The following is a 16,650-nucleotide window of genomic DNA, read 5'->3' on the forward strand; positions in this document are numbered from 1 at the left end:
AAAATCTATTGAAATTTAAAATATACATACTCTCTGAACATGCAGCTGCACTTCTAGAAATTTACCTTACGGTTACACTTGCAAAAACGCAAAGATGATCACTCTAGTATTATAGTGAATAGTAGAAACATAATATAATATATATTATATAATAGCAGAATTACAAAATTTTGGAATTATAATTATATAATATGTAATAATATATTGTATTATATAGTTAGCTGGAAATATTCTAACCATCCATCATTAGAAAACTAGTTAAACTACAATACCTTTATAGGATGGAATTCCATGTAGCATTAAAACAATGAGGTAGAACTATAGGTACTACAAATAAATTAGGGCCAAGATTAAGTTGCATAGAATAAAGCAAGTTGAAAAAAAGTACATAGAGTGTAAGCCCCTTAGTATTTTTTTTTTAAAGAGACATACTATATATGCTTACTTATGATTAGAGAATGTCTGAAAGGATAGCAAAGAACTGCCGACAGGGGTTACCTCCGGAGAATGAGACCAGTGGGGAGGCATGGAAGGGGAAGCGATTTTCACCTTTTACATTACACCCTTCTGGACTGTTTGAACGTTTTCCAGTTAGCTTGTATTGCTTTCATAGCAAACTATTTTAATAAACTAATTAATCTACTGATACATTTTATGCAGTTGTCTGCTTTCTGCTGAGCATAGAACTAGAGAGAGACCAGTCCTGCATACTTTCTGAACCCTTTTCAGAACACTGCACTTAGAAGGGGCCTTTTGTTGGTCAGCTGGACTGGCTCCCACAAACAGAGGACCATTGAAAGGTGCTGAGAGGGGACTTGGACACTGGCTTACTGTGCAAGTACGTGGGAGAGAATTTAGCACCTGGTGATGCAGACCAGGTGGCTTCCTCTGGAGAAGGCTACTGTTACCAGTCTGCCTGTGCACACCTCTGCTGTGGTGGACACACAGACCTTTTGTTCAAAGGGCTGCACTTCATCTTATATCCTCTTGTTCACATGATTTTGCAAATCAGCTTTTCCAAAGACCCTCAAAGTGATCACCTCCATCATCATTTCTTCAAGCAATTAATTGACAATCCTTATAAACCCAGGACAAATTCAAGTGTAAAGGGAGCGGAGTATAGGGCAACTTCTCAGCACTGCAGATGCAAGCAAGAGAACTTCTGGGGAACATCAAGGACACCTAGCTCAGGACCTCTATCTGTATTTATGCTTAGGCTGCACCAGGTTTCCAGTTGACTATCAAAATTTGGGCATGCCGCCCCTACAGATAACCTCTCTCCCAAGCCTAAATCTCAAGGACTCCAGATACAACCAGAAATTCCTGTTACCCTTGACTCACAGAGGAGAAAAAAGAATCCAAACAAGCTGTTGCATTTTAAAAGATTTCTCTAGTTTCTGCTGTTCATTTTTGTAAAGGCATCCAGCACCAACAGCAAGCATTAAGTGTCAAGGATCTCTGTTCTTCAGATTTTTCTGAGTCTAAAAGCTACCCTTTAAAAATTCATAATCAAGTTTCCAGAGAGGGGGAAAAAATGAGTTAGAAGAAGCCAAAAGAATGACCTTATTCCTTTAAAATCCAGCCCATGGACATGCTTATGGAGCTGAGCAGCTGTGCTATTGGCAGAGGGAACTTACTGAAATGAAGCACTCATGGTAATCTCCCTTCCCCCACTCATGCCAGAAGAGCCCCATCCAATTATTGAACAAAAAGGCTTTTTCTTATAAACTTCTCTCCCTTCAACTTCTGTCTCCATCTTGGTTGGGAAGAAATAGCACTAGCGCTGGAATGTACACAGCTCTGCAAATATTCATGAGAAAATCCTCTGACGCCCACACGCTCCCCAGCTGCCCTAGCACATACATGCATTAGCGAAAGGGATGCACAGAGAAATTCATAGATGTCTATGGTTCTCCAACTTAGGCAAACTGCAAGGCCTCCTCAAAACGGGCAGCAAGATTCAAGAAGGCAGAGTGCTAACTTATCACTTATCCACTGAACCATAAATTGAATTATCAACCCAATAACCACTAACTGATCATTTAAGATGTGCAACACTGGAAATACAGAAATAAATAGAGCTGTGTGTGGTGCAGCATTTGAGAGCTTGCACTTTGGAATCACACAGTCAAAGGTTTGAATGCTGGTTCCATCACTTGGTTGGTGACCTTCAAGCAAGCTACTCAACCTATCTGAGCCTGCTCCTGTACCTAAATTGGAGAAAATAATATTTACTGTAAAAAGTGATATACCCCTAACCCCTCTGTGAACTCTCAAATTCCTTCTCACCTTAGTTTCTTCTTCATGTTTGCCCCTCCTCTTGCTCCTCCAAGGTCCCTCTTCAGTTTCAGTAGCTCTTCCACCTTCTTTCCTCTTTCCCCAAAGCCTTCATTCATACTCCAAGTTCAGGAGATACAAAAGAAGTGACAGCCATACCCCTCTCCACCTCACCCTACTTACTTTCCGAAGCAGGAGATCATAGATCACTTATCTTCATCTTATAATGGGTTGCAGTCCCCAGACAGAAATGCTGCTTCTGTGGCAGCAGTAACTAGCCCCAGCCTGGTCATGTTACAGAACCTATGATAACAGTCACTCAATACCTTCCCACCCCCATGCTACTAAATGGCAATAGTGTAATTTCCTCATCTTGACGAGTACAGAGCCAGGGATAGGCCCAGTCTCAAGAACAAGATCTTTCCTTGGGATTCTGCTAAGCAGCACACTTCCTGCCCTGCAGGAAACTATGTGTTGCAGTTCATGATCCTGTCACTAGAATAAGCAACAGGCATTTCCCTGCAACACCAAGCACAACTCTGGACCGGCCAAAAAGAAAAAAAAAAATCCTATTAACTACTATTTTTGTCTCTCTAGGCCTTCATCTTTAAAATACGTGCCATGATGGTCTCTAGCATTTCTTCTAACACCAACATTCTGGAATTCTAAAATCAAACTATTTAGGTGCCACATATCCAGATTCAAAAACTCTGCACAAGTTACTCTTCATGTCTCTATAAACAATCCTCTGCAATTTAATCTGAAATCCTCTATTTTCTCCAAATGGCAATGAAGACCAGCTGGTTCTAATGCTCCATAAACTATTAAAATCATCATGTTCTGTACCTGTAGAGCATTATTATTATCTGTCTTCCCGTCTCTGGAGCAACATTCCTTCATTAAATAATCACATGCAGAATGCACATGAGGTGCACTACACTGACAGTGGCTTTCCTCTTGGTTCCTGCAGCCAGCCCTTTAATCATTTTGGGGTGTGTGGGGTTTTACTCTGAAGCCTCTCCAAGTTCCTAACATCCTCAAGCTGAAGTCCAGAACTGGAGAAAATACTCACCAAAGAACCTGTAACACAAACGCACATGCACGAGCGCACGCACACACACACACACACGTACTCCTCCTCACCTTGCCCCTTGGCAGGGCTCTTTGGGGGTAAGCAATGGATGTTCTCTGTGTGTTGTTTGGTGTTCAGTGTATTATGGAGATGAAACAGTGTTAAAACAACAACAAGCATAATCACATTGCTGCTATAATTTCAGTTTTGAATGTGGTGGCTGTGGGGAGGAAATCTCTGCTCACTCACACGATATTTCATCTGGAAAAGCTACAGGTTTTTTAACTATTGTGTTTTAGCCAAATAACATAGCATTTTAAAATAAAGATTCCCAGGAGAATAGAAGCAATTACATCCCACAAGGGCTGGGTAGCTTTTTGTTCCTGACGCACTTTCTGTTGACTCAGTCTACACTTGTTTTGACAGCCACTCACAGTCCTTGGTGGGTAAAGCTGAGCTAATGCTCCTCATGGAAAGTTTTACAAACATACAATCACCCAAACACAAAATGCTTGTGCAGAGGACTCCCGCTCCAACAGATGTTCCTGACCAGGAGGAAGGGAGGGAAGTTAATTTTCCAAGTGGAGCATGCTGATCCCAGAAGGGATCACAACCAGATTCAAAGAAGATTTTCAAATCTGGTTCAGCTCTTAGAAAGAAGCATGGGCCTCACTTCTCTTGTACTGTGATAGTGGTAATCACAACAGGGACCCAAGCCACAGCACCCATGACCTCACATTCCACTTTTAGCTGTCAAGCCCTGGGCTGAACACTTCACATCATTATTTGTTTCCTCTTCACAGTAACTCAAGTTGAAAAGACTAGGACTCAGAGAGGTTAAGTAACTTGTCCCAAAGTAAGCCAGCTGGTAAGTGGCTGTGCCTGAATTCAAATCCAGGTCTAACTTCAAGAGAAGAAGCCGATTAATATAGATTCAATGCAGGTCAATTTTTAAGAAAAGCCTTGGCTGCAAGTCCAAATGTTAATAAAGACTGAAAACACAATTAGGTCAGTAACGACCTCCCTTAAGAATGGGACACTGGGGACTTCCCTGGTGTTGCAGTGGTTAAGAATCCGCCTGTCGGGCTTCCCTGGTGGCGCAGTGGTTGGGAGTCTGCCTGCCGGTGCGGGGGACACGGGTTCGTGCCCTGGTCCGGGGGGATCCCGCGTGCTGCGGGGTGGCTGGGCCCACGGGCCGTGGCCACTGGGCCTGCGCGTCCGGGGCCTGTGCTCTGCGGCAGGAGAGGCCATGGCAGTGAGAGGCCCGCGTATGTCAAAACTACTGAAGGCTGCGTGCCTAGAGTCCACACTCCACAACAAGAGAAGCTACCACAATGAGAAGCCCGCGCACCACAACAAAGAGTAGCCCCTGCTCATAGCAACCAGAGGAAGCCCGCGCACAGCAACGAAGACCCAAAACACAGCCAAAATAAATAAATTTTTAAAAAAAAGAATAGGATGCTGATGACATCAGGGTCATGGGGTAATGGACAAGTCAGGTAGTATAATCCCCTGCTAGTCCCCATTCACTATAACCTTTTCTCTCTCTTTCCCTTCATCCTCTCTCCTCAACTTTCCATCTCTTTCTTTTCCTATATCCGTCTTTTTATCTTTTTACACTGTAGTTTAGTAAAGAATATGAACTTTGCATTCAGATGATCCTGTTTTCAAATCTAAGACTCATTTTCTTATTGTGTGACTTCGGGCAGATCATATCGCTCTTATTCTAAATTTCCTCAACTATAGAAGAAGAATAAAATCTTCTACCTTTTAGGCTGTTGAAGGGATTAAATTAGATAATATGCATAAAGAGAGGACCAGGTCACTAGCAGACTAAATGAGATTTGTTTAATTTTGAGAGTCAGTGAGGCTTGGTGGACACGACATAGAATTTAGAGCCGGACAGTCTTGGCTTTGAATCCCTGCTCTACCACTTACTGGCTAAGTGACTCAGGCAAGTCTTGTAGCCGTTCTGTGGCTCGGTTTCCTTATCTATAAAATGGAGTAAATAATATAGGGTTAATAGATTTTGGAAGAAAGTCAAATGAAATGATAAACACTTAGAGTCTATAGATATTTAACAAGGAAGCTGCCTCTCAGCAGAACTTGCAGTAGTCGATTTGCTCTCTAGAGGCTCATATTTGTTGACACCTGATCTATGTGTTCAAGTGTGTCACCACTAAGGACTGGGAAGTGCTAGAGCACAAAGGAATTTTAATCTTGAACCTATCTTTTGAGGCTGTAACGTAAACATAAAGAGAGGGAGGTAGAGTGGTACAATGCAACGCAAAGGCCACCACAGCAAGCAAGGGTCCAGTCCCACTTTGGCATTAACTGCCTGTATAAGACCATGTAAGTTACATGCTGTATCTGGAACAGGAGAGGGTGGCCTAGATGAGTGGGCCTTGCCTGGAAACATTTTTCATTGTCACGATTGGGACTGCTACCGGCACCTAATGGGTAGAGGCCAGGGATGCTGCTAAAGATCCTACAATGCCCAGGACAGACTCCCTACAACAAAGAATTAACCAGCCAAAATATCAACAGTGCTAAGGTTGGGGAAGCCTGGCCTAGATGGCTGCTAAGTTCCCTTCAAGTTCTAATGCTCTAAGAGACTACGAGGAGAAAGCAACACCAACACTGAACATGTGACTTCTTGTCAACATCCATCAAGCAATGCCTTATGATGTTGCTCAAAATCCCCCTAAGGCCCGTGGGGAAAATATCCCCTCAGATATCTGGATATTCTGAAATCAGTGCTGTTCTTCTGAGGGTGATGACAGTCCTTCCTTCACAAAAGGAGGCACAGTCCTCCAGGGACTTGGTCCCTTACTCTGTGCAATTAGAGTTGGTGTTTCCAAAGCCATGAGGTTTCTTTAGGGCAAGAAGATGATGTAAATGAGTCTGAATAGATCAGAATGATACATGGTACACACAACAGCAGAGGTGAATATCAAGTATTGATACATCATGCTAAGTAAGCCAGACTCAAAAGGCTACATACTATTTTATTACATTTATACAACATTATGGAACAGACAAAACTGTAGGGAAGAAAACAGATCAGCAGTTGCCAGGGGCTGGGTGGGTAAGAACAGTCTGACTACAAAGGGACATGAAGGAATTTGGGGGATGATGCACTGTTTTATATACTTATTGTAGTGTAAGTTATACAACTGTATGTGTTTGTCCAAACTCACAGAACCGTACACTGTACACTAAATGGTGAATTTTACTGTACCAAAATTATACTTCAATAAGACTGGCCCCTTTCCCCCCACCCGCCAAAATACGATCACAAAGACAGTAGAGAGGATTGCTGTACTTTGGGAGAAGATGAAACAGATGACATCTAAATGCTTCCTTATGCCAAGTCCTATGATTCTATGATAATCTGCCTTTCCTATCCCTGGTGACCTCAGAGCCGTAATGATTAGGGTTAAGACTGGGCTCCAATTTCTGTGTCAAAGTGATGAGTCCCTCCAACCAAATCATGTGGATATGAGTCTTGCCACCATTCTGGGACCTCTGGCCCTTCTCCAGCCTGTGACAGAGATTCCTTTCCTTCCCTCTCGTAACCTGACCAATGAGTGCCTTAGACAATTAGTAAACAAGCCAGAATAAACCTTAGGAGACACTGGTTTTATCTCTCTGCACAGGCTTCCTGTCCAAATGCCATTTGATCTTTCCATTGAACTTCAAATCAGGCAACAGAAAAGGAATCATATTTATGAATTCCCCTCCTCTATGGGCTTCTGGGTTTCCACTAGGTTATTTTTATACACTTAAGCTACATAAATATAAAAAGTGAGCCTCATACCAAAATTATACCTGGGCTTGCTGATATATAGATATAGATATGTAGTTTTGTTTTGTTTACACATACTTCCCAGATTATCTATCAAATGTTACACAGGGCTTCCCTGGTGGCGCAGTGGTTGAGAGTCCACCTGCCGATGCAGGGGACACGGGTTTGTGCCCCGGTCCGGGAAGATCCCACATGCCGCGGAACGGCTGGGCCCGTGAGCCACGGCCGCTGAGCCTGCGCGTCCAGAGCCTGTGCTCTGCAACAGGAGAGGCCACAACAGTGAGAGGCCCGCATATCGCAAAAAAAAAAAAAAAAAAAAACAAAAAATGTTACACTAAATAATGTTTCTTATGTACAGAACAGTCCTAAGTATGCTATGGTCAAGAAGGATGGAAAGAGCCATCAGAATGCTCACACTTTCTGCTAATAGAAAGACCACTGTCTTCGATACCACAAATACTGTCACAACGGCGAACTGCTTTAGGAGTCCCATGCTCTTATTTGAGAGTCACTTCCTTTCCTGGCTCTTCTTGGAGGATCTCAGTGGAACAATACAAACAGCAGTAACCAGATACCTCATACCTGCTTGAGTGCTGGGATAAAAGTCAAGGGCCACAAGATAAGCCTGGACCTGCCAGTGCCCTCATCCTCCAAAGGATGGAGAAGACTTGGTAGGGGCCAGGTAATACCCACACTGCCCCTTTCTGCTGAGCATTTACAGCAAACACACTGTGACTACAAAAGTGGGGTGCTCGGGCTTCCCTGGTGGTGCAGTGGTTGAGAGTCCGCCTGCCGATGCAGGGGACACGGGTTCGTGCCCCGGTCCGGGAAGATCCCACATGCTGCGGAGCAGCTGGGCCCGTGAGCCACAGCCGCTGAGCCTGCACGTCCGGAGCCTGTGCTCCACAACGGGAGAGACCACAACAGTGAGAGGCCCGCGTACCGAAAAAAAAAAAAAAAAAAAAAAGTGGGGTGCTCATATTATAATAGAAGGGACCCACTGAAACAACAAATCTCACAGTGGTCTAGGGTCTTGTTTCCACATGTTCCCCTCAAAAGGGATGGATGGGGAATTATACCTCCATGGTTTAGAATTATCCAATCATCTTCAGAAGTCTGTATCAGCAGAAAATCAGTACAGGCAGACCTCGGAGATGTTACAGGTCTGCTTCCAGACCAACACAATAAAGCAAATAATTGCAACAAAGCCAGTCACATGAATTTTTTGGTTTCCAAGTGCATACAAAAGTCATGTCTACACTATACTGCAGTCTACTAAGTGTGCAATAGCATTATGTCTAAAAAACACTGAACATACCTTAATTTGAAAATTCTTTAAGACTAAAAACTGCTAACCATCATCTGAGCCATCAGTGAGTCACAGTGGTGACATCAAAGATCACTGACCGGGGATCATCATAAAAAATATAATAATAATGAAAAAGTGATAAATATTACGAGAATTACCAAAATATGACACAGAGACACGAAGTGAATAAATGTTATGAAAAATGGCACGGATAGACTTGCTTGATGCAGGGTTGCCACAAACCTTCAATTTGTAAAAAATGCAGTATCCATTAAGGCAATAAAGCAAAGTGCAATAAAACGTGGTATGCCTATGCTGTCCTCCAAGTCACTCAGGCTTGATAACATTGTTTCTTTGGCATAATTAGGAAAAGTTTCACAAAAGACTAACATACTTAGCAGAAAACACACTTTGGCTTTTTATTCAAAGATGTATGCACTGAAAGGCAATGGTTGTCTAGGGTTCTCCCCCAAATTTTTCCATGTTCAATGTTTTTTCCTAAAGACATATTCCTCTAGTATTCTCTTTCACATGTAAGAAAGAACATCTGAAAGGCCAAATAAATGATTTTTCTAATTTTAGAAAGGACCCTGGCAGCTGCTAGGATGAGGACTATTGTCTGTGGTCACAGACTTGAATCAGGCAAGGCTTGCTGGACGTCATGGGGACTGAATGCATGACCTTTGACAGTGCTCCAACCAGGACAAGGCTGCTGCTTCACAGAAACAGAGAGAAGTCCTGTAGACCCACCTGGCCAGACCTGCTGCCTCAGAAACTTATGGGAGAGCTAATCAGCAGGAAGGGTGACCTACAGCACCAGCCAGTACAGGCTTGGCTCATCCTCTCAATCCTCAGCAGATGAACAGAATTCGCCTCTTACATACATTCCAGGCTGGCAGACTAGCTGTCCAGCCCTTTACACTCAGCCTAGGAGCACAAGCCTAAGACTCAAAGAAGATACCAGTCTCTACGGCTCATGGGCCCTTCTGTTGCGCACAACACAAGGTCAAGTTTGAGGTGAGCCCATTCACCTACCACAGGAGCAGAACATTGCCTGAACTACCTCGTACCCATCTGAATCAGACGGAGGTCCAAGCCTAAATGGACACTAGTCAATTTCCGTGCCCTCGACAAGCAGTCTTTTCTTATCTCCTTTGCTCTTTCTGCAACTGATGCCTCTCACTACCACTTCCCAGGTCAAAACATCATTAGTTTCTGACCAAACTACCATAACTAAGAAATAGCCAGGGCCCAGATTCCATGTTAATTTCCCAATAACTATCCAATTATAAAGAGCTGGGGAGAGTGAAGGAAAAATGACATTACCACATCCTGAGATGCATGCTGGGGGTCCTCTGGGTTGACTGACCAGTAGCAGTAATCAAAGCCAAATGCCACAACCTTCTCCCGGGAGTCGCCAAAGCCACTGGGTCGACCGTCCACCTAAAATCAAACATAGGATCCAGTGTCTTCTCTACTATAATATCAGAATCTGGCCAGTAGCACTTGATTCCTCTCTGCTGTAGCTAGAGATACCTGGACTGATCATGAGAATCTTTATCATATCTACCTGAAAAAGAAAAAGTAACCTTTGTCTTCATCTTGTTAGGTACAATGAAGCCCCAGAGAATTAAATGCCTGTCTATCATACTATCACATATCAACCCACACACGAACCAGCCCTATGAGGCATAAGACAGCTTGGGAGAAAAAGCCTTTCCTTCTCTGGGCCTCTTCTTCTTACTGTCATTTCTTCTCTAAGTATTTCTGTAGAAGATACTGGTAGTACATGAGTAATTCAGTCCCTGGGCCTGACAGGCTCTATCAACCTAGGGCAAACACAGAGGTCCTTGGGGTATCCACCCCCAGTGAATGAGAAAGCATGTTGGACAGAAGAGTTAGGACCACTCCAACTGCCCAAGGTAGATGAGGGCAGAGCCAGAGCTTAGAACTGTACTGACCTCTAGGTACTGGGGAGAATGGCATTATTCACAGAAATGCCTATCTTACTATTTAAAATTTAGACTCTGGACAGGGAGAAACAATCCTTTGAACTAGGTACCATAAGCCACAATAGAATGAGGCTGCCAGAATGACTTAAGAGATTCTTAGTGGATAACTGGCCTCAGTGAAGTAAGCAGTCAGCGAGGTGTGCAGGGGGCAGATTAGAGTTTGATCTTGGCCAGAATTTATTATTAAGAACCAAAAATATGGGCTCTCAGAACAAAGCAGCTGAAGTGATTAGGCAACAGAGACATAAATAAGAGACAGCAGAGAATGAAAGGTCTTTTGTCCCTGGGGAGCTCCTGTTGAAAGTCTGGCAGGCTTCTCTTTCAGCAGAGAGCTACTGACAAAAGGAAACAGATCACATCAGAGCAGTAACACAAGAGTGGGCATGGCTGGGGGCCCTGGGATCCAGATAACTCTCGTCCTGCAAGTCAGCTTCCTCAGCTCTCAGGAATGCTGAGTACCACCTGCAAGCTGACCACAGCAATAGTCACATGGCCGGCTGCCCCGTCCCTCTCCACTGCTCAAGGGCCATTTGTTCTTTCGAAAGAATCCCTTCCACTTCCGCTGGCCTGGGAAATGGAGGAATGGGATGGAGGAAATTAGCCCTAGGAAGGGGTGAAGGGTAGGGGAGGAAGTTGCCAGTATTTGTCCAATCGTGACTCAAAGATCAGTCAGATCTGTAAAAGAGAATTTGTAGCAAGACTCGGGCTAGTGACCGACTCTCTTCTGAGATCTAAAGTCTCTTACTTCTCCTTCACTACGGCCAAAAGAAGAGTCCTGCATTAGCAGATGCATACTAAAAGCCCCGGTAATGCTTCTAGATGAAGTGATAGCCAATAAGAGACTTGAGCCGAAGTCTAATTGGTGGTCGAGTGAGTTAAATATATGCATGGATTGTCCCCAGCATGATTCCAGTTGGCCACAGCCCCCATGACACTCCTAGTGTTTACTTTCAGAACAACTACTGACCAGTTTCCAAAACAGCTGTACCCCATTTGGTAGAACTTGGGCTGCAGCAGCCACATCCCTGGAACTTCTTTCCTGCTGTATTTTTATATTTTCTTTGTGGTTGCTCAAAGCTCTTGCCACAATTCCCCTTACATGCCCTTCCCTCTCCCAATCCCCCTCTCTAAACACATTCACATACCCACCTTCACCCACAGAAGCCCTGTAATAATACTAGCTCCTCAGTGAAAAGAAAAAGGAAAACAATTTCAGGCTTACCTTTAAATTCCTGATTTTTGCCACTTTGCCATCAACTTCCACAATAATTCTTCCCCCTTCTTTGGTCTCCCTAGAAACAAAACACAACCCATATGAGAAGAAATATTGCTTCTTTAAGTTAATCAAGAAAAGAGGCACTTCCTTGGTGGCACAGTGGTTCAGAATCCACCTGCCAATGCAGGGGACACGGGTTTGAGCCCTGGTCTGGGAAGATCCCACATGCCGCAGAGCAACTAAGCCCGTGGGCCACAACTACTGAGCCCGTGGGCCACAACTACTGAAGCCCGCGCGCCTAGGGCCTGTGCTCCGCAACAAGAGAAGCCACTGCAATGAGAAGCCTGCGCACCACGACGAAGAGTAGCCCCCGCTCGCCGCAACTAGGGAAAGCCCACACACAGCAACGAAGACCCAATGCAGCCAAAAATAAATAAATAAATTTATTTTTTAAAAAAAAGAAAGAAAAGAGCAGCTGAGAACAGCGCTATTGGGACAAAGTGTTTCCCTACCGCTGTCTCCATAACTGGGGTGTCCGTCTCCATTAATGGCTATCAGCATCATATCAAGCAGTCCCCTAGTTGGCACACTTCCCTGGATTATTAGAATTTGGCTTGGGAACAGTGAAGAGTCACCGTTGTTGGGCACCCTCTATGTGCCAGGCACTGTATTAAGTAGAGTATGTACTATACTTCATCTTATGCAATCCTCTTAACACACCGTCCTGACATAGCTTCCTAACATATCTTCATTTTTTTCAGAATGAAGACCAAGGCTGAGAGAAATTATGTAACTTGTCCAAGGTCACACAGCTAGCAGTGGCAGAGCTGAAATTTCAACCCAGATCTGTCTAACCACAAAGCCATATGACTTAGAAATCGGGCTTGGAAACCATGGAGAATATCCTCCGCTTGGCACACAGCATGGCATCACTTCTCATTTTCTCTGATGTTCTGAGCACAGAAAATAACAAAAAAGGTTTTGGAGTCCTCTCTGTTGAGGCCTGAGAACATGCTTCCCAAATCCTTTCCTTATGTCTTCCTAAATCAGAATGAGAGCCAAGATCCTTAAGGATCTTCCTAAACTTGCAGTTCTGTAGTAACACTGCTAACAACTATCCAACCCCTAAATTCACTTTAAGGGGCTTAATCCATATGATCCATATACCTTAAGGCCAAAATGAATGGAATACACTCCATTCTAGATACGAAATCCTTTTTCACAACATAAAGAACTTTAGCTAAAGTGCTTAAGGTCAGAATGTTAATAGATGAGAGTTAACTCATTGGCACTTTTTCTACTACAAAGAAAGTTATCAATTAAATTACTCCTGGCCTGAGACCTGAAAGTTGAGCAAATATATTCAGTCTCGTTTTTATCTTTCCTCAGGGTTTCCAGGATGTGACCTTGATGATTTGGGGGCTGGGGGATGGCAAGGGGTGCACAGTGAGACAGGGGTCTTTACATTTAAGATTATTTTTTTAAATCTATCAGTGTGTTTGGGATAAAGGCCTGGATAAAAAATTTCCCTCTCCCAGGTGATGACATTTCTGTTACTTAAATTTCCTCAAGGCCCTGATGCTCTTTCTTTCACATTTCATACAAGACAGTACTTAAGGCAGCAGGGATATTCTTTGTCCCCCAGGATCATAAAATTACACCTCCTGCCCCCAGCCCTCAGCTCTCCTAAAGAAAATCTTTCATCTTTGGTGTTAAGATAATTTTTTTTCCTCTCTGCATTTAAAAGTAGGTTTTATTCTCCCTCCACCCACTATAAAATACACAGGTTATAGTAAATTTGCACAATAAAGAAAATAAGGGGAAAAATATGCAATAACGTTTGCAAATCTATTTAATTTTTTAAAGTAAGCCCTTTTTTGAGGGTTTATCTAGGACTTTTTAGCATAAAGCAGCCAAAAGAAAAAAGGGTCTTGAACTTGACCCCTTGACAGAAAGATATGACACTAAAGGTGGGTGAGATGCTGCCCCTCCCCTGCCTGGACCACTGCCACTGGTAATCTAGTGGTTCCAAAATATTCTAAAACAAAATGAGGACAAATTAAAGTTGAGCAGAATAGAAAGAAAGGGCACCAACCTCAACTGGGCAGCGGACTGCACAGAGCTCATAGGAAGTCTACGGGTGTTTCTGGGTCCTGAATTCTACCAACAGGCATTCATTTGTTAGGGTTAAAGATTTTGCACAGGAATAAATCCTCAGTTACACGGTTACTCCTAGGACAGTGTTTCTCAGAGTGTGGTCCACAGGTTACCTTCATCAGAATTATGGGAGAAGGTGGGGCTAGTTAATTGGAACTCCTGTTAACAACTTGCATTATAACAAGCTTCCCAGGTGGACTGTATGTCTCCTATAATTTGAGAATCACTGCCCTAGAGGAGAAAATAACCAAGCCATTTCCACTGATCTATTCATTTTTAAAACTTAAAAAGACAGCTAAGAAGAGGGAGGAATAAAAGCAGCTGTTAAAAATTATATAGCTAGCACTTTACTGGACACTTAAAATGAGCCAGGCTCTGTTCTAAGTATTTTTAATATACCCTTTCATTTGATCTTCACAAAAAAACCCATTAAAGTAGTTACACTATTTCACAGATTTGAAAAGAAGAGCACAGAAAGGGAATACAGTGCATGAAAAGTAACTTTTGCCAGAGCAGTGGCTAGTGTTCCAGAGCCTACAGTATTGGCAAAAGAAAACATGTTTTCTCAATGATGGATGATTTGGGACAAACAAGGGGCAGCATCTTATAATGAGACATGGATTTTCTGATTATGGGAAACAACTGTGAGGTAGAAGGGAGGGCACCAAAGCCATTTCCCATATTATCATTTTACTGATGGTCTATTCTAGTCCTACTGAGCAAACAGGCATCTGAGAAAGAAGTCCAACTTTTCTGTTATCTCAGGAAGGAGCGGCTTGGTCTGGTGAAAGGAACTCGGCTCTTACCTACTTTTAGATCTTAAACAAGACCATTTTCTCATCTGGAAAAATTAAGAATGGAAGCTTGACCTCTAAGATTTCTTCCCAAGTACCACATAAGATCCAATGACTTTGTTAACTGAGTCTGTGCCTCCCAAAGAGTTCCAATATGTGCCTTCAGGTCCCAAACCACATTCTGCCAGCTTTATCTCCTACTACTCATCTCCCTCCACACACCCTCTCCTCAAACAACTGAAACTTTTCTGTTTCCTAACAGCCTAAGTCCTTCGCTCTCAGTGTTCTCACGGAGTGCTCTTTACACCTTCTCCACCTGTCAGCAGACTCTAGCAGCTCTTTTAAAAGTGTTTGGGTTCAAGCACCAACCCTTCTGTGAAGCCTTCCCTGACTTTCCAAACCTATGAGTGGAAAATCAGTAAGAAGGGAAAGAAATTATGCGGCTGGACCCTGGATGCCTCAACAGCTGAGAAGTGCAGGATCAGATTCACGCATGAAGAAATGGGCACTGACTACGTTGCGGGAAGGGGTTAAAACAACTTCCCCTTCTTGCCAGTTCTGCTGTCGAGCACCGAATGAAACCACCATCTCTCTGAGCCTCCGTTTCCCTCTCATACCTTACAATCTGCTTTCCTCCACATCTTCACAGAGAAACCCATGTGCACACAGGCACGCACACAATTCTGCCCCATTCCTCACAGGTACTCCAGAGCCACCAAGGAGAGACAGGAGACCGCCCGATCCCTCTCCCCCTTTCCCAGCCCTTCTCGGTGTACCCAGGGAGAAAGGCCCACACCATGCATCAAGAAAGAGAAAAACAAATACCGTATGCTAACACATATATATGGGAAAAAAAAAAAAGGTTCTGAAGAACCTAGGGGCAGGACAGGAATAAAGACACAGACGTCGAGAATGGACTTGAGGACACGGGAAGGGGGAAGGGTAAGCTGGGATGAAGTGAGAGAGTGGCATGGACATATATACACTACCAAATGTAAAATAGATAGCTAGTGGGAAGCAGCCGCATAGCACAGGGAGATCAGCTCAGTGCTTTGTGACTACCTAGAGGGGTGGGATAGGGAGGGTGGGAGGGAGGTGCAAGAGGGAGGGGATATGGGGATATATGTATACATATAGCTGATTCACTTTGTTATAAAGCAGAAACTGACACACCATTGTAAAGCAATTATACTCCAAAAAGGATGTTAAAAAAAAAAAAAAAGACTTGAGCCGCGGTCCCTCAAAACTCCTGCTGGCAGGACTCCAGGGACACAGGGTAGGCCACCCTGAGGCCATCCACTAACCGCTACCCGCCAGGGCACTAATCGAAAACCCAACCCGATCGAGGCTTTGTCCCGCCAGGCTTTTACAGTTTCCGGACGCTGGACCCTTGGGCCACTTTGTGTCTGATTTCTCCGCGCCAGAATCACTGGAGGGAGACGCGAGGACCTCGCCCTCCTCTCAGCTCATTTGACGCCTCAGGCGCCCCCTCCCTCCCAGACTCACCTCTTGCTGAGGGGCCGGACTCTCACGGCCACCCGCACGTTGGCCATCCCTTGGGCCAAGGCTCAAGTCCCGCAGGTCAGCCCAGCTGCAGCATCCCCAACGCCAGCCCCAAGCCGAGCCCCAGCCCAGCCCAGCCCAGCCCAGCCCCGCCCCGCCCCGCCTGCCCCACGCGCCTCACGGGACAACCCCGCCCATATGCGGGCGGATGCCCGGCCGCGACTGTGCCTGCCGAACCTCAGCCAATCCTGGACTGGAAGACGCCCGGGCCGCCCAGCCTCGCTCCTCCCACGCGCCTCACGGGACGGCCCCGCCCACGAGGGCGCAGGCTGCCCGACCAGGGCGGTGCCTGCGGAGCCTGGACCAATCCTGTCGGGGGCGGGAGGGCGCAGATCCTGGCTGGTTGGGGCCGTCTCCCGCCTATTGGGAACTAGCTTTTGTTCTCCCACCGTGCGACGGTGGTATAAAGTCGAGTAAGTCCGTTAAGTTTAAGTTAGTTTAC

The 16,650-nt window shown here is 44.6% G+C and overlaps 1 protein-coding gene across 6 annotated transcripts in view; it reads right to left on the reverse strand.

The window, feature by feature from the left end:
- STARD9 (StAR related lipid transfer domain containing 9) overlaps positions 1-16,269 on the reverse strand; it is a 127,111-nt gene extending 110,842 nt beyond the window's left edge. For all 6 annotated transcript variants that reach the window (XR_003795793.1, XR_003795795.1, XM_029236885.1 and 3 more), the window contains exons 1-3: positions 16,152-16,269; positions 11,701-11,770; positions 9,793-9,909 (exon numbers count right to left, since the gene is read on the reverse strand). Coding sequence is in view for 4 of the 6 variants with exons in the window: in XM_029236885.1 (XP_029092718.1) it covers positions 9,793-9,909; positions 11,701-11,770; positions 16,152-16,198 (234 nt within the window). In the remaining 2 variants the exon portion in view is untranslated. The remainder of the gene's footprint in view (positions 1-9,792; positions 9,910-11,700; positions 11,771-16,151) is intronic.
- Between the last annotated feature and the right edge of the window lie 381 nt (positions 16,270-16,650).

This window comes from Monodon monoceros, unplaced genomic scaffold, assembly GCF_005190385.1.
Source record: "Monodon monoceros isolate NGI ecotype Baffin Bay Population unplaced genomic scaffold, NGI_Narwhal_1 Super_Scaffold_21, whole genome shotgun sequence".
Classification (NCBI taxonomy): Eukaryota; Metazoa; Chordata; class Mammalia; order Artiodactyla; family Monodontidae; genus Monodon; species Monodon monoceros.